The sequence below is a fragment of the Lygodium microphyllum genome, chromosome 3, assembly GCF_053477565.2.
Source record: "Lygodium microphyllum isolate KBCC chromosome 3, Lygodium_microphyllum_v1.1.10, whole genome shotgun sequence".
In the NCBI taxonomy this organism is placed as follows: domain Eukaryota; kingdom Viridiplantae; phylum Streptophyta; class Polypodiopsida; order Schizaeales; family Lygodiaceae; genus Lygodium; species Lygodium microphyllum.
Genome location: NC_141137.1, coordinates 21325329 through 21347718, shown reverse-complemented (window position 1 = coordinate 21347718; position 22390 = coordinate 21325329). Strand labels below are relative to the sequence as shown.

The 22390-nt window shown below is 47.5% G+C and overlaps 1 protein-coding gene across 4 annotated transcripts in view; it reads left to right on the top strand.

The window, feature by feature from the left end:
• LOC148038137 (DNA mismatch repair protein MutS, type 2) overlaps nt 1-22390 on the top strand; it is a 222424-nt gene that overhangs the window by 121934 nt on the left and 78100 nt on the right. For all 4 annotated transcript variants that reach the window (XM_087669379.1, XM_087669388.1, XM_087669396.1 and 1 more), the window contains exon 16: nt 19199-19302. In XM_087669379.1, the coding sequence (XP_087525505.1) occupies nt 19199-19302 (104 nt within the window). The remainder of the gene's footprint in view (nt 1-19198; nt 19303-22390) is intronic.

Here is a 22390-nt window from a genome sequence, read left to right as displayed (position 1 = left end):
CTCAATGGTGGGGTTACAGAGCCATTTGTCCTTGCACGCTCGGTCAGATAGGGTTGCCCTTTGAGTCCTCTCTTCTTTGCCGTGGCGACTCACTCGGTCCTTTCAATGTTATCCTCAATGGCGGCTTCTGCTCAGCTGGCAGGATTGTCTCTTCCTTTGGGGCAGCACTTCATTAGCCAATCTTTGGCTGATGACACCTTTATGATTTTGCGGGCGGACAGGGACAACAGTGGAAAGGCATTAGATGTTTGGACGCTCTTTGGTCAGGCCTCTGGTCTTCGCATCAATGCCTTTAAATCAGCCATACTCAGTTGCACAGAGCCTGATTTACAGTCATTAGGTTGGCAGGGCCAGGTGGTTTCCTGTGGCTCCATTGTCAGGCATCTTGGATACCCATTGGGGGTGGATGTACGGCCAAAGGAACTACTGAAGTGGATTTCACAAAAACTGGCGGTGAAGTTTATGTATTGGAAGTCGCAAGCGTGGCTATTCCATGTCCGCCTCAAAGTGGCTCAGACAATTATGCTACCAATGCTAACATATTTCCTGCCATTGCTGCCGTGGACGCCTACTACTTTGAAGGCTCTCACCCATCCCATTCGTTTCATGCTATGGAAGAAGGATTCACTGCAGGCAGGTATTTCGTGGATTTCATGGTCACATACATGTACCGCTAAACGCATGGGTGGTGGAGCTATTTTGGATGCAGAAACTCATATGCTGGCTCTTCGTTGGTCTATTTTTCGTGCCATGTGTGTGGATCATCACCCATGGACCATTATAGCCCGTTATTTTCTTGAGGACAGCGGGCTATGCCATGGTAATACGCGACTTCGGGCCTCCTGGTGGCATGTCCTTAATGCCGACTCTCGATTTTCCAGTCCCTCTTCCTCTCTGTTACTGCACTTGGTCGGCTCTTGGAAAGTGGTGCTCCAAAAGGCCCGTTGGCATCCAGTGGGGGACCGCTTGCAGACTAACTCCTTTCAGCTGGAATTGTTGGCAGTATCGAGATTACTTTCATGGGAAGACAAACATCAGCTCAGACCGAGATTTAACCGCATGGCCCGTTTAGGTGTGACTTTGATTGCGGATGCTACCCTTGCCACTCGCAATGTCCTCACATCGTTTCGGACTGCTAGGAGACTTTTCAGGATCCCGCACGGATACCGTGGTTTATGGGAACAGCTTTTGTCGGAGCTTCAGGGTAGGCAACCCTTTCCTGCCCTGGCTGTGGATCGTCCTTGGCAGGACTGGGACTTTGCAAGCCAGTTGAGTCTGGAAAAGGCCTCTACTAATCAAGTGTATCATCTTCTCATTCAAGATCACCAATGGCTGGGTGTGAAAGCTAATACTGTTTGGGGACTGCGGAAATCGCAGTCATGGTGGTAGGCAACGGTAATGGAGGGCTGGCTGAATAGGGCACCTTTCAAATGAGGTCTTTCTTTGGCGGGTAATGATTGGTGGTCTTCCTCTTGCCTCGGCCCTTTCCAAGCGTAGAATCTCGAATGGCAATTGTTTCTTCTGTACCACTACTGCGGAATCGGCCCGACATCGATTTCTTTCTTGCCTGATCGCCAAGAATATCTGGTCACTCTTGTCGCAAATTTGGCGCACAGTGGTGGGGTCCTTACTAACTCCTTTCGATTGGGTTTTTGTGCGCCCAAAGTACCCCACACTGCCACAGTTACATATGAAGATCTTATTTCACTTTTTGAGATACTGGGGATGCTGGCACATTTGGACCACGCGCAATGCTTTTCTCTTTGACTCGGCCTCTAATGTACCGAGACATATTGCCAGGCTTAAAGGGCGCTCTTGCATTGGCAGATAGATCTCATCCGGCACTCCGACTTGCTCCCTCGAGAGGATTTGCTTCCCTGGCATATGGCAATTGCCTCTGGGTCGTTGCCATGATTGGTGTAACCTTTTTCGTGCATTAGTACAGGGATTTCCCACACGTTGGCCTAGGGCCCTCGTGTCTCTTGTAATCATGTAATCATGTAATCTTGTACCTTTTTTTTCGTAATTAATACAATTACCTTTTACGAAAAAAAAAAAAGAGAGAGATAGAGATGATAGTCAGAGGTGATCTAGTTTCTTAGTGTTGGGCGGGCTCTTTGGTAACTCTACCTTGACGTTTGTACTTTTTGTATTGTACTATGACATGATATAATATAACTCGTCATTATATATATATATGTGTGTGTGTGTGTGTGTGTGTGTGTTCCTTTGTACAAAAAAGATTTCATGCTCCTTGTACAAAAAAAGCAATTGCCATTTGAGGTTTTACCACTACTGCATTGAAACACTACTTCTTTGAATGTTCTTACCAAACATATTTGTTTTATGTTACGGAAAAAGGACTCCTTGCATGCAGGTATCTCTTGGATTTCTTGGAGCCATGTTTGCACCCTGAAAAGCATAGGTGGTGAGGTGATTTTGGATGTACTTACCCATATGGTGGCCCTTTTGTTGGTCATTCTTCATAGCAATATGTATAAACGTCATAGTTGGGACTTCATGGTCCCTTTTTTTTCTTAGAGATTGAGGTATTGTACATGGTAACACTAGCATATAGGCATCATAGTGACAAGTTCTTAATTGTGATGCTCACTTCTCTACATCCTCTTTCATTTTGGTGAATCATTTGGTTTCTTGTTGGAGGCTCATTCTTCAGAATGCCTGTTGGCATCCTGTAGGGGAATGTGTGGAGGCCTTTCAGTTGGAATTGTTTGCAGTGTTGTAGTTGCTCTCTTGGGACCGGAAACAAGAGGATAGGCCCAAGTTCAATTGTATGACATGTCTGGGTTTGTCTGCTGTTGCGGATGCCACTTTGATGAACCGTGGGGGCTAATGGCTTTCCGTATGGTGCAGAGACTTTTCCAGATTCCTCATGGATATCGGGACTTATGGAACTGGATCGAAAGGTTGCTACAGCCTATGTAGCCTTTTCTTGCATTTGACTTGGATTGCCCTTGACAAATAGGGAGTTTGCTAGTTGTCTTTGTCTTCAAAAGACTTCAGCTAACCAGTTACATCATTTGTTGATTAAGGATTGGTTACTAGAGCCAATGCGATTTGGGACATGCATAAATCCAAGGCTTGGTGGAAAATGACGGTGATGGAAGGATGGTTCCTCGTTCAAATGCAAGGTCTTTCTTTGGATAGTGATCATCGGTAGGCTTTCCCTTCCTTTGGCCCTTTTCGCCGAATCTCAAATGGCAATTGCTTTTTTTGTACAAGGAGCATGAAATCTTTGCATCATAAATTTATTTCCTGCGTCTCGGCTAGGAAAATTTGGGCTGTTTTGATACATATTTGGCTAATAGTTCTTTGAGGGACACAGCCAAACTCAAGGGTCATTCATATTGGCAGTTAGATCTCGTGTAGCATGCTCATTTTCTTCCTAGGGAGGATTAGCTCGTTGGCATACAACAATATCTTCTACTGGTTTGCCATGAGTTTTTGTATATTTCTTTTTATTTAAGAAATGTAGTTATTTCCAAATTGAAGTTTTAATACTTGCACGTCTTTTTTGCACTTCACCGTTAATGGATATTGACAATATTGGTAGTAGTCGATGCTTTCTTTCCTTGTAACCCATAGGAGTTTGCTTGCACATTTACAACTTCACTTTTGCAATATTCTTATCCTTCTCCATTTGCTCCAAATGTGATTTCAATTAAGCATTCTCCTCTTCCAAGGTCGAAGTTCGTTGCATGTCCTCTGCCATCTCTTGTTTGTTGTCTTTACACTTGATTTGATATAATATAAATTACCCTTTACGAAAAGAGAGAGAGAGAAAGAAAGAGAACAAGTTATATCAAACTCTACAAAAGGCCAAATTGGCCTATGAGACCAAAATGTTACATCCGAAGAGTCAGGGAATTTTCCAAATCCCAAAATAGCTGTCATCTAATGCTATGACTAGCTCAATGGAAAGTAAACACTAAACAATACATAGCTAATGAGTACAAAATGATGTCTAAGCTAGGTGCAATGTGGAAGTGCTCACAAGGCACACTCATCCCAAGATATCTCTCATGGGCTAATTGGCATGGCGAGGTTGAAGTGGTGAGGTAGGATCCCTGTGTAGTATCGTGTGTATTTGCAAATGGTGCTTGGACAATGGGCTCCATATCTTCCTTTGGCTGTATCTAGTGTGGTCCCTCGTGGTGGGGCCATTGGTTAGTCTAATGGGGCTTCTGTAGTGGAGGAGTAGTCGATGCTCTATAGAACTCTGAGTATGCATTGGTGTGTGGTTCCATGTCTTTGCTCTTGGGTTTGTAAGTGATCATCCATTTGGATTATTGCTGTTCAAGGGATCCTCCAAAGTAAGGGAATGATCCCTTCATCTCTAAAGCGGCACATAAGGGTTTCAATTCATTTGTAGTATTGGGAGTTTTTCTTGATGAGGGCACCTTGATATTCAAGCCAAAAAAGTGCAATTGAGGAAAAATCAGCCTTGACACAACCCTTTTGTGATGATATATGAGGCTTGTGACTTGGAATGTGCATGGCATTTATTCACATAGTAAGCAGCATGATATGTGGCATGTCTTGCATGATAATCAATGGGATGTATTGTGTGCTCTTGAGTATAAAAGTCTTGGTGAAGCTGGCAAAAACATGGATTGTTATGGCTTCCATTTGTTCTATTCAAGTGTGTCAGGATGACAGTATTTAGGTGTACTTATGGTCATGCATGAAAAATTTCAGCTAGTTCTTGTCAAGATGGTGTTCATCGTCACTTTCAAGTAGGAGGAGGAGTGGCCTGGGGGTGGCAGTGGCCTTTTCCCTACCTGCTACCTGGGCGGACCAGAACGGCCTGCCGCCATGCAAGGAGGTTCTATGGCTGGTAGGCCTCTACACACCTATCTAGATTGGATCTGTGGGACCGTCCGGAAGCTTGTTTGTCACTCAAAAGACTAGGAGTATTGATGGGGGACTGCAATATGTGTTCATCATGCAGTGTCCCTCAGAGCACTCAGTGATGGATGCACTTGAGAGTCATGCATGGCATAATTTTCAGTCAGCTATTCTAAAGCAAGACATTTGGTCTTGGCTCCACCCATTGGATTCAGTCTTTAATTTTGAGTCAGCCATAGTATTGGGCCACATAGTCTCGTTTGGACTGCATGTATATTATGCATGATGATACCTCCTGGCAGAGATTTTGGACATGTGAGTGTTGCAACAATATGCCTTGCTGGATCATTTCCCTTTGCTGCTTGACATGCTTACCCACCCTATTGCCCCTTTTGTGCAATTTTTGGGATGCCTCTCTTTGCACTTTAATTCATGTTATTAAAGCATCTAGTCTTTAATGGTTTTATGGGGCAGCTGATTGACAGGGTTTTACTTGATTTTCCCTTTCACGATAGTGACTCTTTTGAGCGATTGCTCCATCCTACATAGAAGGTTGCCAGACATTATGGTATCTATCATGCCTCTCTCTGTGAGCAACGTTTGGGAGCTGCTGAAACAATGCTGGCCTTGGTCCCCTCTTTGCTAGTTGATTCCCCAAGATGATCCATTTCTGCTTTTCTCATTTAGCAGTTCCAATTGAGATCATATCAGCAAGCCAAGTTTCAAAACTTGATCAAGATGCTTCGTGTCAATCTCATGAAAATTTTTGAGGCTTGCATGCCCCTCCTGCTCGAGAGAATATGGTTAGACTTCAACATGTAGGATGACCTATACAGAAGTGACAAATGATTTCCAAGGCTTCTCATTATTAAGGCCACCCAAAGTAGATGAAACCAAATCATCATCATCAGGCATTGCATCAATCGCTGCTAAAGCATCTACAATGCACCTCACCTTCAAAACATACTCATTAACATACATTTTTCCTTTCTTTAATCTATTCAACTCTTACTTGAGTTGAATCTTTAAAGCCTTTGTATTCACTAAAAACATGTTCTCAAAAATTGCCCAAGCTGCATTGTACAAGAAAGGCAAAGATGAAGTGCTCAGAAGATGTGTTGCAGGAGATGAGATTGGGATTGTTCTGAAGGCTTGCCATGACGAGCCATGTGGAGGCCACTTTGCAGGAGAAGCCACAGCTAGGAAGGCTCTGCTAGCAGGATACTGGTGGCCTACCATTCATAAGGATGCCTATGATTTCTGTAAGCGATGTGATGCTTGTCAGAGAATGGGAAAACCCACGAAGACAAGTGCCATGCCACTGCAACCTGTGCCGTTGTGTATATGTGTAGAGATTACTTCCTTAACTTACTTGGCTCTTTGTCTCCTACTCTGTAGACTGCATACGCCCGTTTTACTTTCTATGCTTTGGTCAAGGATGAGGTGTTGTGAGACATTTATGATGATCTGGACAGAGAGATTTATGAGGGAGAGGTCATGGATGTTTTATTGCATTTGGCTAAGGAAAAAAGTCTAGGATGGGATGGCTTTACTAATGAAATCTTTGAAGCCTATGCTACTAGTTTTGGCGAAACCCTTGATAGCCATGTGCTAGTAGGTTTTGGAGATTGGGATCATGCTGGCCTCATGGAAGGTGGGAGTTATTGAATTTGATTCCATAAGGGCTATCGCCCTCGATGTCTTCTAAAGTGATGGCTAATCGCCTCCATAAGCATCTCCCTTGTCTTGTCCACCCTAATCAGCATGGATTTGTCAAGGGCAGGAATATCTTGCACAACGGTGCTAAATGTTTAGGTGGGGATTGACTATGGCAAGTACTCTAAGTTGTGCTGGTTCATTTGGAGCTTGAGAAGGCTTTTGACTATTTGGATTCTTTTGTGCCAAAGCTTATGGATGTTATGTGTTTTGGTCAGCACATGTCTTGTCTGATATACATGATTAGGAAAGATTTCTCTTTGTGGGTCATGTTGAATGGTGGGGTCATTGAGCCATTCACCCTTGCATGCTCGGTCAGACAGGGCTTGCCTTTGAGCCCCTTGTTCTTTGCTTTGGCGACCCATGTGGTTCTTTCCATATTGTGTCATTTGGTGGACACGGGACAACTGGCTGGCCTTTGTCTTCCCTTTGGCCAACATTTTGTGGGCTAGTCATTGGTAGACAAAGCGTTCATGATTTTTCAAAGTAGAATGAGTTTTTTTTTTTTTTTTTTTTTGCAAATAAAATGTGGCTGACTATATTACTTCAGGAAAAAACCTGAATACAAAGAAGTGCTCTTACTCCACAGACCAAGCTAGAGCTGGTGAAAGTCGCAGATACATCATATATACAAGCCTCTCAAGGCGGTCTGGGGGGGATAGGGGCAAGAAGCTATGGGGAGGGGGTGTATCGCCATATGGAGTTGCCTGCCTGCATCACGAAGAACAGGTCTTGGCCGTTGCAAGTGCGCATGAAATGACCACGGAGCTCTTGACGAGCCTTGGACTCGCCCTACACCTGATCCCATCGGCCTCGAAGGGAGTGAATGATGGAGGTCTAGAGCTTCGCTAGGGTCGCATGTACTGGAGGTCTATCTCCGCCGAAAGCCACCTGACACTGCGCCTTCCAGATATGCCAACCAGTAAGACTCCCTATAATTTCCTATACCTCAGAGCGGTCTGCTGTGGGCTCCAGTACCTGGCAGATGGGTAGAGCCTCTAAACCCACCACTGCACACGACCCTCCCTCGATCATGAATATCGTGTCCTGCATCGCAGCCTAATACAGAAGGTGACGGCCTTGGCTGACCGCCTGCCAACAGAAAGCACCCCAAGAGATACATCCAAGGCTAGGTGCTATGCGGCGCAAGATGCGGCATACTCCTCTCCACACGAGCTGTGCCACCTCACACGACCAAAGGCAATGCTTTGGGGTTTCCATCAACTGTTGTGTGTAGCACTTACAAACTCCGTCCTTCTACATCTGGGCAAGCCAGCTTCCCACTGCCAAGCCTCCATGTGCCACCAGCCATAAAAAGTACGATACCCTCCTCGGCCTCTAGCTGTTCCATAGGCGGTGCTAGAAGGTCTGTCGGAACGGCTCCGTGATGCTGTGCTCCGCCCAGTGCCTGCTACGTGACGGCGCCCAATCCATATCCTCCTGCATCAGTACGTGTCTGCCAATCCTGGCGGTGTACTCCAAGAACCTCGGTGGCTTCTTGACGACCACAGTGGCCGGCCAAAGCCACTCTCCCGGATCCCACTCCAGCTCATCAAGTGGCCTTCCTTTCCAGATCCAGAGGCGCCACTCCCTGAGCTCTTGCCAAAAGACCAAAGGGTCCAGCGGCCATATGTTTCCCTGAAGGCCAACCACCCGGATCCTCTTCCATGAAAGGACAGCTATCCCCTCGTCTTGCTACCCTCTGTCAAGAGCCAGACGCCTCCCCTCCTGCACTGTGAAAAAGGTCCCAGGTGAAGCGCCACCCACTCTTCTTGCCATCTGTAAAGCGGATGCCTGCTGGTGAAAACATGGCGGCCCATACCTCCCTGGGCTCTATCGGCTCTCGGATCTGGGGAGCAAGCCACTACTGAGGTATTGCTGCGTCTATCTCCCTTCTCCTCGGCTCCACTCCTCGCTGGCAGCGTGACGCTTACTTTAGCATCTCCTCATCCGCCATCCTATACACCTCCCGCCATGTCCTAATTGTACGAGCCGGGCCAGTCTCCCAACCAGCCCATTGGATGTGGGGTGCTCGCCAATCTGTGCTCCTTCCCGGTCCCTGACCTGGGGGTTCCAAATCACCGGCTGACGGTCTATCTCCTCTCGGAAACCTGGGAGGCTCTGGATAAGGGCCTTTACGAGGCCCTGCCACACACAGAGCAAGCTGTGTAGGAAGGGTGATCTGGGGGGGGAGGCGGGTGATTTGGGCTGTCGTGTAGATCCATCTCAGGGACGGCCTCCACTCTCCGCTAAGCCTCGGTCTACAGTCCTGAAGACCCTCCTACAATAGGACCCTTCAGTTCTGCCCTCTCGGTGTGAGGCCGCGGACAACTAGCTTGCCCAAGAGGGCCATACTCTGATACTTTAGGTCTATGATCCCAAGCCCTCACTCTGACCGATGTCGTATAATGGTCGCCCACGCCACCTTGGCCCTGGAATCCGTGGAGCCGTCTAACCCGGACCAAAGGAAATTCCACACTAGGCGGCAAAGCTGTATTACCTAGGAGGAGGAGAAGCACTAACACGAGGCGATGTCCAGGCCGTCGCTAAGAGGACCTGGTTAACAACCAGGGCTCGGCCGGCTAGTGAGAGGCGAGTCGTGCTCTAATAGGTCAGCTTCCTCCGAATAGAATCATGGACTGGAAGAAACTGCTGGGCAAGAGTGATGTCGAGTCCCACCTGGAACCCTAGGTACTGGACGGTCTGTCCTCTGCTCACCCATCTAAATCCTAGGTGGACACCCCACTCCGTGCTAGAGTCTGGGTCTGTTGTGAGAAAACCAATCGACTTTCGCCAATTGATTTTTTGCTCCCGTTGCAGTGCAGAACACCTCAAGAGCCAACCTCACTCTCTCTAGCATCAATTCGTGGTCCTCTATGTAGAGCACTGTGTCATCTGCATACTCTGAGTCTAACAGCTCGGTCCCCTCTCTTATTGGAAGTCGGAGGCCATGTAAACCGCTCACACGTTACTTGAGGAAGTGAGACACCGCCTCTGCAAAGAGAAGGAACAGGTTTGGGGCTAGGGGGCAGCGCTGTTGGACCGATCTCTCCAGCCGAAACTCCTCCCCTCACCTCCCTCCTATGAGAACCGTGCTAGTGGCCGATCTGTAAAGTATGGAGACCCCGGTAATCCAAGCATGGGGGGAAACCCAACCTTACCATGGTGCCCTCTAAGAAATCCCTGTCCACCCTGTCATAGGCTTTCTCAAAATCCAAGAGTAATACGGCCAATCTCTGCCCACTATACTGGGCCCACTCTGTTGCCTCAAAGAAGGTGAACACATTGTCCAGGATGCTCCTATCTCGGAAAAATCATGTCTGAGTGTTATGGATGATAACCAGAAGCAAGGGGCGTAGTCGCCTACCAATCATCTTTGCCAGCGCCTTATAGGCCACTGACAGTAAGATGATCGGCGGTCTTCACTGGGAAAGCTCCAACCGGTCTCCCCCTTTGGGGAGAAGACTCATAAGGCCTGCCAATAGACTCCCTGGCATCTGTCCTGAAGTGAAAATCTCCTTAAAGGCCAATAGTAGGGGGTCCTTCACCACTTCCCAGAAGGTAGCGAAGAAAGCCTTAGAGAGGCCATTCTCTCCCGTGCATTTTTGCCCGTCTTGTGTATGGAAAGCCTCCTCTAATTCCTTCTCTGTGAAGGGGGCTAGGAGGGAGTGTCCCATCTCCTCTGTGACAAGGGACGGGATATTATCCTAGACCTGCTATCTACATCGCTGTCCTCTAGCTGAGGCTGTCTCCTCCTGGATGAGGCGACTATAGTAATCGGTAGCAATCTCCATCACCTCCTCTCGGCTAGAATGAGTCCTCCCATACTGATCTCGGAGGCTGCGTATCTGATCTCCAGAGGTGCGAGGCTGGTGCACTTGAAAAAACTCCCTGCACATCGTGTCCCCCTTCCGCGCCCAGAAAGCTGTTGAGGTGCGGAAAGAGAACTCAGAGCGCCTGTCCTACAGGCCAGTAATGGCTGCTCGCGCACGCACCTCCTATGCGTGGAGAGTGGGATCTCCTAGTGCCACCTATAATAATCTGTGCGTGGCTGCAAAGTCCCGCCGGAGTGCTCTCTCCTCCTCCCAGCTCTGCTGCCTGGCCTGTATGGCTGCCTCTTGGCAAATTCTGCTCGACTCAGCTAGGGCCTCTGCAATCTCCTTTGCGATCTGGCCCCTCCTGCCCCTCTCTCTGGCCCAAATCTGCTCTATCTGTCTTGTCACCTCCTCCCTCCTATAGATCGAGTCAGGGATCCAACAAGATCGTGAGTCTAGGGCAGATGCTCGGGGATCTAGTGTCAAGAGAACCGGGTAATGATCGGACAATGTGGTGCCCGCCAACAGCCCAATCTGGCCTCCCCGAGAGCCACCCCACTCTCTCACGTAAAACCTGTCCAACCGCTGCAGCAGGACTCCACCCAGCCGCCTATACCCCTAAGAGAAGTCCAGTGACCTCTCCCTCCTGTGGAAGGCAGGGTCTCTCCAGGCATCGCGTGCTCCTACTACCAGTAGAAACACCTCCCATGCCTCCTGCTCCTCCCCGGCCATGCCCTGGTAGTTTCTCCCTGTGCCGTGCTGGTCCTTCTGCAACGTCTCCATGTCCATAGAAACCCTCCTCCCCCCTTTTCTTTTCTTTTTTTTCAAATTTTTTTTTTCTTCCCCCCCCCCCCCCCCCCCCCCCCCAAATTTCGTTGTCAGCTGCGCCATTTTCCCCCGTGGACAGTGTGAAGGGAAGGAGGAGGGAGAGAGAGGAGGAGAAGAGGGAGAGAGAGGAGGAGAAGAGGGAGAAGAGAAGGAAGAGAAGGAGAAGAGAAGAAGTGAAGAAGAAGGAGAGAGGAAGGAGGAGTGGGAGAGAGAAGGGAAGAAGAGGGAGAAGGAGAGAAGAGGAAGGAGAGGAGGAAAGGGAAAGAAGGAGAGAAGAGGAAAAAGAAGGAGAGAAGGGAGGAAGAGGGAGAGGAGTGAGGAGAGAAAAGAAGAGGGAGAGAAGGAGGAGAGAAGAGAAAGGAGGAGGGGGAGAGAGAAGAGGGAGAAGAGGGAGAGAAGGAGGAGAGAGGAAAAGAACGAGTGGGAGAGGGAAGTAGAGGGAGAAAAGTAAAAGAAGAGAAGGAAGAGGAGAAAGGTAGAGGAAGAGGAAGTAGAGGGAGAAAAGTAGAAGAAGAAGAAGAAAAGGAAGAGGGAGAGAGTGGAAAGAAGTAGTAGAGGAAGAAGAAAAAGAAGAGTAGAAGGAAAAAAGAAGAGAAGAGGAAGAGAAAGAGAGGGAAGGAACAGAAGGGGAAAAGAAGTGGGAGAAGGAGAAGAAGAGAGGGAGAGAGAGAGAGAGAGAGTAGAAGAATAAGTGGAGGAGAGAGAGAGAGAGAGAGAGAGAGAGAGAGAGAGAGAGAGTAGGAGAATAAGTGGAGAAGAAGAGAGGGAGATTAAGTGAAAAGAAGAAGAAGAGAGAAAGAAAGAAGTGAGAGTTGGTAATTGCAAGAAGCCACGCCCCAAACCACCCTCTCGGCGAAGGACCCCCATCTAGCGGTCTTTTCTACCAAACCTGTCAACCTGAAACCCGTCAAGGTCCGGGCTGCCCAATCTCCGCGAGGCGAATGGCTCCCAAGAAGAAAGTCGCGGGAAGCGTAGGCATCCAAGCCACCGGTAATGCTGGAGGGCCGAGCGGAACGACCAACGCGGCACACACGAATCAAGCCCAGGTTCTAAGCGTTAAAAATTAATTCAGGAATTATTTCTCGTGGAAGGGATGAAGAGATTGATGTCATGCATAGGGTTTTGTTTACTCTAAGAACTAAGTTGCATGCGCGAAACGGTAGAGGTTGGAATTCGCATAAGATTTACTCACATAAAATGATAAGGTTATCGCCTTACTTCACATAAAATGATAGCTTTTTAACCAGTTCAGTGCATGAATAGTCATTTAGAATTCACGTTTCGCAATCATAGTTAAAAGAAACACATGAAATGTTAATTTTTGTTCATGAGATACACTTGCATCGTTAGACAAAACCCTAGACTTTCATAGACGCAAGTCACATGTGATCCAGTGCACTAGGAATGTGTATAATTGCCTGCGAATTGTTTTATCGATCTTGCTGTGGACTATCGCAAATGGATACACTCCTAGCTTAGTTGAAGCTGGTGACCTAACCCTAAATGGATTGTTGACCCTAGTTATGCTTGGCGGTTTGAAAAGGTTGTAAATCCCTTAAGCAAGTGTTTTTGATACATCCAGTTAAAAATTCTGATTGCGCATGCAATGTGATTGTGATGCCTCGAAGCAAGAGGTTGTGCATTCAACTGTTTGTTAATGTGGTTTTGGATGTTAACCCAAGGGCGGAAGTGTTTGATGATTTCATGGCCGGGTCTGAGATGACTGATTGCCATGGAGGGGATGTTTTCCCTAGCAATTGTTACTATGCTGTTTGCTTCAGCTATGGTTGATTTCCTAAAGGGATAATTAAGGAAGGATGGCGCTAGCTACCCCCCGCGAGCCGCCAAACCCTAACCAAGGGGGTTATGAATCCACGCCGGGAATGTGGATCGAACCCGCCGCGAGAGGTCTCTCCGTGGAAATCACTTGGCGTAGGAGGACGCTTGGGTGCCAGTGGGGGCTCTGGCCGTAAATCCCAATGCCTCCGGGACGGGCCCTACACAAGTGTTCTACGTGACTCGAGATGGGATCTCGAGGTCTTGATACTAGTTACAAGACGGAATCTTGGAAGGATAAACCTTCGGGTTTTATTGCCGGAAGACGGAAGGATTTTTCTGCGGAGGCAGAAAGGAGCACTTAATTCTCGTGTATGGGCAGGAGACACATTAATCCGAAGATCTTGTTTTATCTTGTCTTCGGTCTATGACCTTAGACAATGTTGACTAGGAACGCGGACTTCAGGTTGATCCTAGTGGGAACGGCCGGATAAGTTCCATTTCGAGACAGACTCGAGAGACCCTAGTTGGCAAACCCTGTGTCATTCCTTGGGAGTGCCGGGTGGCGTCTTCTAGACATATCCCTCGATGGACTGCTAAGACGTGTCCCGTGATTTGAGGAGCGGGCATGTTACACCTCCAAAGCCTCCAGGTTGTTGAAGTCCCAACAATCTAGGAGTCCACCTGTGGGAGTTCTTCCCGATCTCCACCCAGAACCTGCTGCGTGCCCTAACCTCCGTAGGGGCATAGATATTAAGGACTCCAAGGCACGAGTACCCAAGATCCAATCTGATCCATAGCACCCGCCATGCCACTATCTTCCCATGGTCTCGAACACAAGTGGTAAGAGTAGGACCAATAGAGGTGTATACGTCTCCACTCCTACCGTGGGTGCCTATGGCGTGCTCCCAATAAGTTTGCAAGCTGCCTGGGAGTACCTTCCCTACCCGCTGGTCCTGGGTGGGGGTGAGCTTGTGCTCCTGTAGAAGTAAGATGTCGATCGGTCCTGCAAGGGCAGGCTGCAACTCCTGTGGAACAAAAGGTCTTTTCCTCCTAGAGTTCTAGAGGTGCCGCACAATACTATTGTGAGACAGGAGGCCAGCTCACCCAGAGGAACCCACACAAAGATCAGTGATAGACCTTTTCCACAAACCCAACCCTATTGACACTACTAGCCCATCAGAGGGAGAGCCATCCTGCCACACACTTTATATTCCATACCGTGGAGTCACATTGGATAGAGCCATTTCACTTTGTCGAGCATGACGACCCTATCTGCCATAGAATCATGTCCAAGGAGGCCGCACTAGAGCCGAATCAGAGCCATTATCACGAGATACCAAAGAATCACCACCAAGCATCAATGGAGCAATTAGGGACCATATCATAGCTGAGATCATGTGCAGATCTTGAAATCAGCTACAGCCTATAGGCTCCACCACATTTTCTGTACATGGTTCTATCAAATTTGGTTTTTCTTTTCTTTCTACCGATGGGACAACACTAGACATGGTTCTACCCTAGCATAGTCCCATTGTACAGTTATTTTCAGCATTGTTTTATAGGCCACTTACTTATTTTAATGTTATCTTCACCTTACTGATAAGATGATGTTGGACATGGATGTACTCTGGATTTTCTCATAGGCCACATTGGCCTTATGTAGACATTAATATATCTTTCTTTCTTTCTTTCTCTCTCTCTCCCTTTCATGGAATTCCATCACCATAGCCTGTTGATCTTACGTGAGCTCCATACCCAACATTGGAGGCCAAGTTTCTTTGTTCAAAATGATAGGCTTGGCCTTTCCATGTCCACCTTAAAGTGGCACAGTCCATCATGCTCCCCATGGTCACTTATTTTTTGCAGCTCTTGTCTTGGACTGACTCTACCTTGCAAGTTCTTACTAGACACATTCATTTTATGCTATGGAAAATGGACACTTTGCATGTTGGTATCTCATGGATCTCTTGGTGCCATGTTTGCACTCCTAAAAGTATGGGTAGTGGGCTATTTGCACATAGTCACATGGTTGCTCTTCGATGGTCTCTCTTTCGTGCTATGTGCATTCATCGACACCCCTTGGGTCTTTGTTGCCCATTTCCTTTTCGAAGAATAGGGTGTAATTTATGGTAATGCGACCATTTGGGGCTCTTGGTGGCATGTTCTTCATGCTGATGCCCCTTTCTCCTCTTCTTCCTCTTTCTTGGTGACTTAGCTGGTCTACTCATGGAAGTTGGTTGTCCAAAAGGTTAAGTGGCATCTTGCAGAGGATCCCTTGGTCATTTTTTTTTTCAGATGGAATTGTTGGCGGTGTCCATGTTGCTTTTGTGGGATGGGGAACAATAGGACCGTTAATCGTATGGCACGTTGGGGCTTACCTTCTCTTTCTGATGCAACTTTGGTGAGTCAGAGAGTTGATGCCTTTTCGTACTGTGAGGAGGCTTTATCAGATCTCTTGAGGATATAGGGACTTGTAGGGCAAGGTTTTGACGGCATTGCAACCCAAGGAGCACTTCCCTACCCTTGATTCTGATCCTCCATGGCAGGATTGGGACATTGTAAGTTGACTACACTTGGAAAGCTAATCAAGTGTACCACCTCATGATCAAGGATTACCATTGGCTGATCACCAAGGCCAATATTGTTCAGGGCTTGCATAAATCTCAAGATTGGGGGAAAATGGTTGTCAAACAAGACACCGTGTAAATGTAAAGTCTTCCTTTGGCACATGATAGTTGGTGGGGTTTCAGGACTCAAGGGCCAACCGTGCATATCTGTGTCTAGGTAAGTCCCATAGCCTATGTATGTATGCGACCGATCGGGTGAGGGCCTCTACCACAATCAGTGTAGCTGCTAGCTTGGCTCTGATGATCTCATGTGGCACTTAGGCCTTACATCTAATCATCTTGGATATCATGGACACTAGGGGTTTCTCCATCGACCTCCATCCGTCATAAGTGCGCCCTGATCTGCTACGGTGGTCAAGACTGGGCTTCCATATCTGTACTCCATAAAGTAGTGTGGACGTGACTAGTGTATCAAAGAGCCATAGCTTGGTGCGGGGTTCTTGGAATTGCACTTGTGAGCACATCCTCTCCAAACCACCTAGTGCTGTGTATCCGCGAGTCAGTCTAGTGTTTGCTGCCTCTCCCATAGAAAAGGTGGGCCTTGTGAATAAGACTCCCAGGTATATATAAGAATCCACATACTCCAGCTCCTCAAATCCATATGTGAATTTAGGTGCTGATCTCTTGACCAACTGTGGTGTAGTATTAAATACCATCACCTTGGTTTTACCAAGGTTCACTGAAAGCCCACTGTCCAAAGTATAGGAGTGTAATGCATCCGAGTGTCTCTATAGACCCTTTGGAGAGTCAGCTATCAATACAATGTCATCTGCATACAATAGGAGAGGTATCCAAGTGCCAACTAGTGGAGCTCCTCTATCTCCTTTCTGTGAAATATAATCAGCAATCCCATCAATGTACAGGCCAAATAATGTCGGAGAGAGGGGGCATCCCTGCTTCACCCCAATGGTGGAGTAAATAGGTGCTGAAAGGCTGTCAGGTGTTCGGATTCTGCCCACAACACTCTCATACAGTGCCAAAATACCCCAACTGAGCTCTTTCGGTGCTCCCATGTCATGTAATCTATGTATCAGCCTGTCTCTTGGTACTATGTCAAAGGCTTTGCGGAAGTCCACAAAGCAGCAGTAGGTCCGTCGACCATGGGCCCTTCACTCCTCAATGATCGCTCGGAGTGTGAGGATGTGATCCAACGTGGAGAAGCCTCTCCTCAAGCCATCCTGTCCCTGTGCTCTAAGACCCCACATCTCTACCCACCTGCTTAACTCATGCTGAAGGATGGAAGCATATAATTTAGCCAATGTATGCCCAACCATGATAGTTCGATAGTTACTGGGTAGAGTAGGGTCCCCCGACTTGAGGATAGGCACAATAGTGTTCATGCTCCAGCTTTCTAGTAGGCCCTCACACATGGCTCTGTTAAACATGTAAGCTAGGAATCCTGCCACCAAATCTCTAGCATGGATCAAGTGCTCAGCTACTAGTCCATCATGATCTTGTGCCTTTCCTCTGCTAATTCTGTCAATGGCCTCTTGGACCCTACTTTCTATAAAGAAAGTGGTGGTCTCTGGACAAGGCTCAAATGGGTTAGGAAGAGGTGGCTGACCCTCCACAGTATAAAGACTAGCTGCATACTCTTCCCATACAGCGGTGGACGTAATAGGTGTGGTCGGGCAATGCTCTCTGAAAAGCCTCCAAGCCTCTCTAGAGTCCTGGTTCAACAATAACTGATATAGATCTCGCTCCAGCTGGGCCAAGAATGTTCTCTTCTTCCACCATGTGAGGCGTCTAAAGAGTATTTGTGCCTGTCTGTGGGTAATGGACCCCAGTGCTATCTCTCTCTGTAGCCGTGCTCTGGTCTCACGACACTCATCATCATACCAGCTGTTCCGAGGAGTCACCCCGGCGGAGGCTCTCTATGTGGGTCATGAGTGTGGGAAGGCTACACCTGCAGCAATGTGTAGGGCCTCACTGAACTGCTGAGTTAGCTCCTGTAATGGAACATCGGGGTCTGCATCATGTAACAATCTGAGGATCTCCGCCTCATAGATATCCTCTCTCTCTGGCTTGCTTAATTGGATATCTTCCCAAGTTCATGACAGGTTTATGTACTTGACATCTCAAGGCTAGCCTCTTCATGTGCAGCTGAAAGTGGCACAACCCATCATGATCAATATGGTCTTGTATGTTTTACCCTTGCTTTCTTTGTCCGGTAAGGAGTTGTTTCTAAAGGTGGTGCCCGGCACTTGGGTTATCCTATTTGTGTGGATGTGGCACCTCAAGTCTTGCTTGATTGGATGTCTTCTCGAGTTCATGACAAGTTTATGTACTGGACATCTCAGGGCTGGCCTCTTCATGTGCGGCTGAAAGTGGCACGACCCATCATGATCAGTATGGTCTTGTATTTTTTGCCCTTGCTTCCTTGGACCAAGAAGTTTCTCTTGGAATTGATGCAGCCCATCTGCTTTGTGTTGTGGAAAAAGAGATGGAATCGTCTCAGTCAGGTGTGGATATCCTGGTAACATGTTACTGCTCCAAAACGGTTGGGCAAGGCTGCTGTGTTGGATGTCACTCTCCATATAACAGCTTTCAGAATAGCTCTTTTGCAAGATCTATGGGTGCAGAGTCATCCTTGGACTGATATTGCAAAAGTTTTTATTTAGGAGACTGGTATCTCCCATGGTTGTAGTGTCATCCGGCTTCTTGAATGCATGTTCTGAATTCACTGTGGCTTCTTAAAATTTCACAATCCCTTTTCCTTACTAATATGATTGGCTCTTGGCAGGAGATCCTCTGCTTTACAGTTTGGCATCCTCTTGATCTTTGAAAGGAGGCTTATTCATTACAAGTGGAAGTGCTGGCCACTTCCAGGCTGCTGGATTGGCCTGATAAAGACTTGCAATGAGATATATTTAATTGGAAGGCTAGATTGGGGTTGCTGACTATATGTAATGTTGTCATTCTTGGTCAGCCCTGTCTTTATTTATTCCATCACATTTGCCAGTACTTCAAAGTGCGTGGAGGCTACAGCTAGTTTTGGTCAACCTTGCAGGAACGGCTTCAGCAGCATACTCTGTTGCTTGATTTTTAATGTTCTTCCCCTTGGTGGGATTGGGCATTTATGAAACCAGATGCTTTCCTAAAAAGGTCAGCTAATTAGATTTACCATAAGATGGTCTAGGATAAGAGATGGGTGACTGAGAAAGCCAACAAAGTTTGGCATGGTCGGGATAGCAAAGGGAGGTGGCGGGACAGATAAGTGTGGAAGTCCAAGAGTCCTTATTGGGAAAAAGATTTCATATGGAGGCTGCTTATTGGGGTAAAATATGCACGTGTGGCAAAATTGTTAGATAACCCTTGCTTTGAGAAAGTTCCCCCTATGTGAATTCATGAGATATAGAGCAATGGTTTGAGAAAAAAGAGAAAAAAGTATGCAGGTATGTATGACACCCACACTTTTGCATGCATAACTACCTACAAATGTGTATGGACTGATATATACTAATAGTTTTACACAGGTGGTTAGGGCATACTGGAAAGGAATACATAATATTTGAAGAGGGAAAATCACAATGACTGAAGTGATGTGTTTTTTGATTGAATCAGGGAGATCAAATGCTTTGAATATTTCTGAGAGACTGGGTTTTCCTGACCACATTTTGCAAGCAGCAAGGAAGCATCTTGGAGTTGCGTCTGCTGAAATAAATCAGGTCTTGAATAGTTAACAAAGCTTTTTAACAGCAGTCAGTCTGTTCTTAACAGAAACTTTAGTTGTTTTCCTATTTAGTGGATCTTTAATTGCAAAGATAATGAGGCTATTACTAAAAATAAGAACCTAAGTCAACAGAATTTGAGTCTCGTTGTTTTGTGTGCTCTCTAAATGCAAAGATAATCAGGAGGTTATTAAATAAAATCAAGAACCCAAATTATCAGAACCTGAGTCCCATCATTGTATGTGATACCATGCCCCAGTGCTTAATTCCAGAAGCTCAAAGTCAAGACTCAACATCTGTAGGAAGTCATAAAAGCAAACCTCTGCTTAGCTCCTTTTGGAGGAAAAACAGAATATATAAGTGGGAGGAAATAACCTAAAAATGAACTCATGCCAAAGTTTTACACGAACAATGGATTGTTAGAGATTCCTTCTGTTTGCTGTGGTCGTAATCATGTCTCTCAGGAGTGATGACACAAAACTAGGATCCAACAGTCACGAAGACGATAATGTTGGTTGTAGCTGTCTCAACCTGGGACCTAACAGTATCCACATAAGTCTCTGAACCCAGACATAGCAACCGACAAACCCGTTTCGCCCTGATGAAACACAAAATGACAAAATACATGAAAATTTTCAGTTTGTTTTGTGAAGCAAGGTCAAGAAACGAAATCTTTTTTGCAAAACAGAAAGTTCTTGCATGGTTTTGTAACAAAGAGAATGTGCAAGCTGTGTTTCTTTTTCAGCTCTCATTTTGTTCACACCATCACCATTTTATCCTCATGCATCTTCTACTCCTCCTCCTCCTCCTCCTCTATCTGTTCTTGCTCCAGCTCTTCCTCTTCCTCCTCATCCACCTCCTCATCTAGCTTGGGTGTGAACTTCCTTTAGCGAAAAATGCATCCCCACCAGGATTCCTGACAAGGATTCCACTCTATGAACAGTAGTTTTCCCTCTTACTCTGCATTAGCTAGTATCCATATGTCAGGTGAAATGCATGTTTTTGTTTTAGGATTTTGACTTTAGGATCTAGGTGGAATGAGGAATTCATTTAATGGAGATTTCTTTCTCTAAAAATATTAATATATAGTAAATGTAACACATATTAAATTGTATTTTCCAAAACCTTGAGGTGGCTAATGAAAAAAAACACAAAAGAAACATCAAAACCTTGAAATACAGGATAGGCAGAATGTTTCTGGTGATTATGGACTCAAAAAACTATTTGAAACTAGTTAACTTCAGCTCTGATAGAGCTCGAACCCTGTCACATCGCGCACGCTACCCCCGCCCCTGTCTGATCGTCGCGTCCCGCTGGATTCATCGCCATTGCCAGCGCCAAGGCCCCATCGCCACCCCCCTGCACCACTGCCTGCGCTTCCGTGGGCCCCCCCCCCCCCCCCCCCCCCTTTCTCCAGTTGTTCCCTCCCACAGCAACTCTCCCCCTCCAGTAGCACAGTAGCGTAATAGGTAGGTTCTCCCAGAAGGGACGCGCAATGAAAACATATGGTCAAATGCCAACGCACTCAGTGAGTGCCCCCCAGTCAAACACCTTGGGCGTAGTCCTCTTTGAGGAGCAGCTCTTAGCCGTCCGAGCTAAGGAGTTGGAGCTAATGGAAACAGTGATTTATGGTCAAGTAGTAGGACATTCACCAGCCACGGCCCAACTTCGGGACGAGCTTCACTCCATGCTGTGCATTAGCATAGCGCAAATCGTGGAGGCGGTCCTATTGCGCCAAGGGATCTTCATGGTCTGGCTCAGCTCGGAGACGCAGCTCGCGAGTTACTCGCCAGTTTACCATATGCATCCACAAAAGGGATCATATACATGGTCCCTTGGTACAGTGGCTTTACTGTGGAGGCGTTTGCACTCCACAACAGGTTTCTTCGGCACCCGGTCACCCTTCTTTTCCCCGGCCTAGCAATTGAGTATCACCAGTTGGTGGAAGACTTTGGACGGCTCTTTGGCACTGTCCTTCCTGCATCTTTCGCGGATGCAGTGACAACAACAGGAATCCCAAAGGTACGGGTGGTAGTGAAAGAGGTCAAGAATATCCCACAGTTCCTAGAGATTGAGGCAGGCGAGCACCCCTTCCTCCAGCTCCAGCTCTTCCTCTTCCTCCTCTATCTGTTTTAGAGCCAAGGCGGCTCCGCCCACAGGTTCACAAGTGGACGCTGAAGGCTTCACACAGGTCCAGAGATGACAAAGAGGGAGACGGCAAGAAGGGGCGCAGCCAGCTCCTCAGACCCAGCCTCGTTTAGCAGGGTGCAGGCGGGCAAGCAACCCCCCCTTGGCAGAGCACTCCACAGTCCCCCCTATCCGTCCCACCCGACAGGACCATAGTCCCCCACATTCTCCACCCGTGCCACAGACTGCCTCGCCTGAGTTCTTGTGAGGGAGGACAAGATCGAAGCTCAGCACAGAAAACCAGTAGACAGTAGAGAGTGAAGCACGACACCCAATGGAATAGACTGAAAAAGTGTAACCTGAAAGTACAAGGTACAACCCTTAAACCTTAGGGTTGTAGGGGGGTGTTCACTCCCGAACACGGTAAGTGCCCGTAGGTGTGTGTCATAAGCACACATACGAAATAAATCCATAAGTCTGGGGGGAAAAACCTCTCCTACCGAGAGTAAAAAGTGCCCTTGTGTCCTACTGATCACTGACACTCCTATGCGAGCGTAGGTGTAAGTGAGGTGTGAGTGAAATACCCAACAATCCCCTCACACACCACCCCCACACACCCCCCCCCCCCCCCCCCCCCCCCCCCCGCCCCACCCCAAAAAAAAAAAAAACCTTGGCCCATAGCCCCCCTTTGCCACGGCCACCACCCCCCAACACCCGCCATGCATCTCCATCCATCCCACCATCCCTCGATCCTCTTCCCCCCCCACCACCCCCCCTACCGAGCACCCCCCCCAGATCCGCACTCGGGTCAGGTGAGCCCCCCCAGACCCACCCCCACTCCTCCCACAGGACGTGATGAGCCACACACATCTACCTTCTCCGCGCACCAACAGTCTTCCCCCTCCCACACAACCACCAGCTCATTCGCCCCTGCTACCCGCCACACCTTCTCGAGATA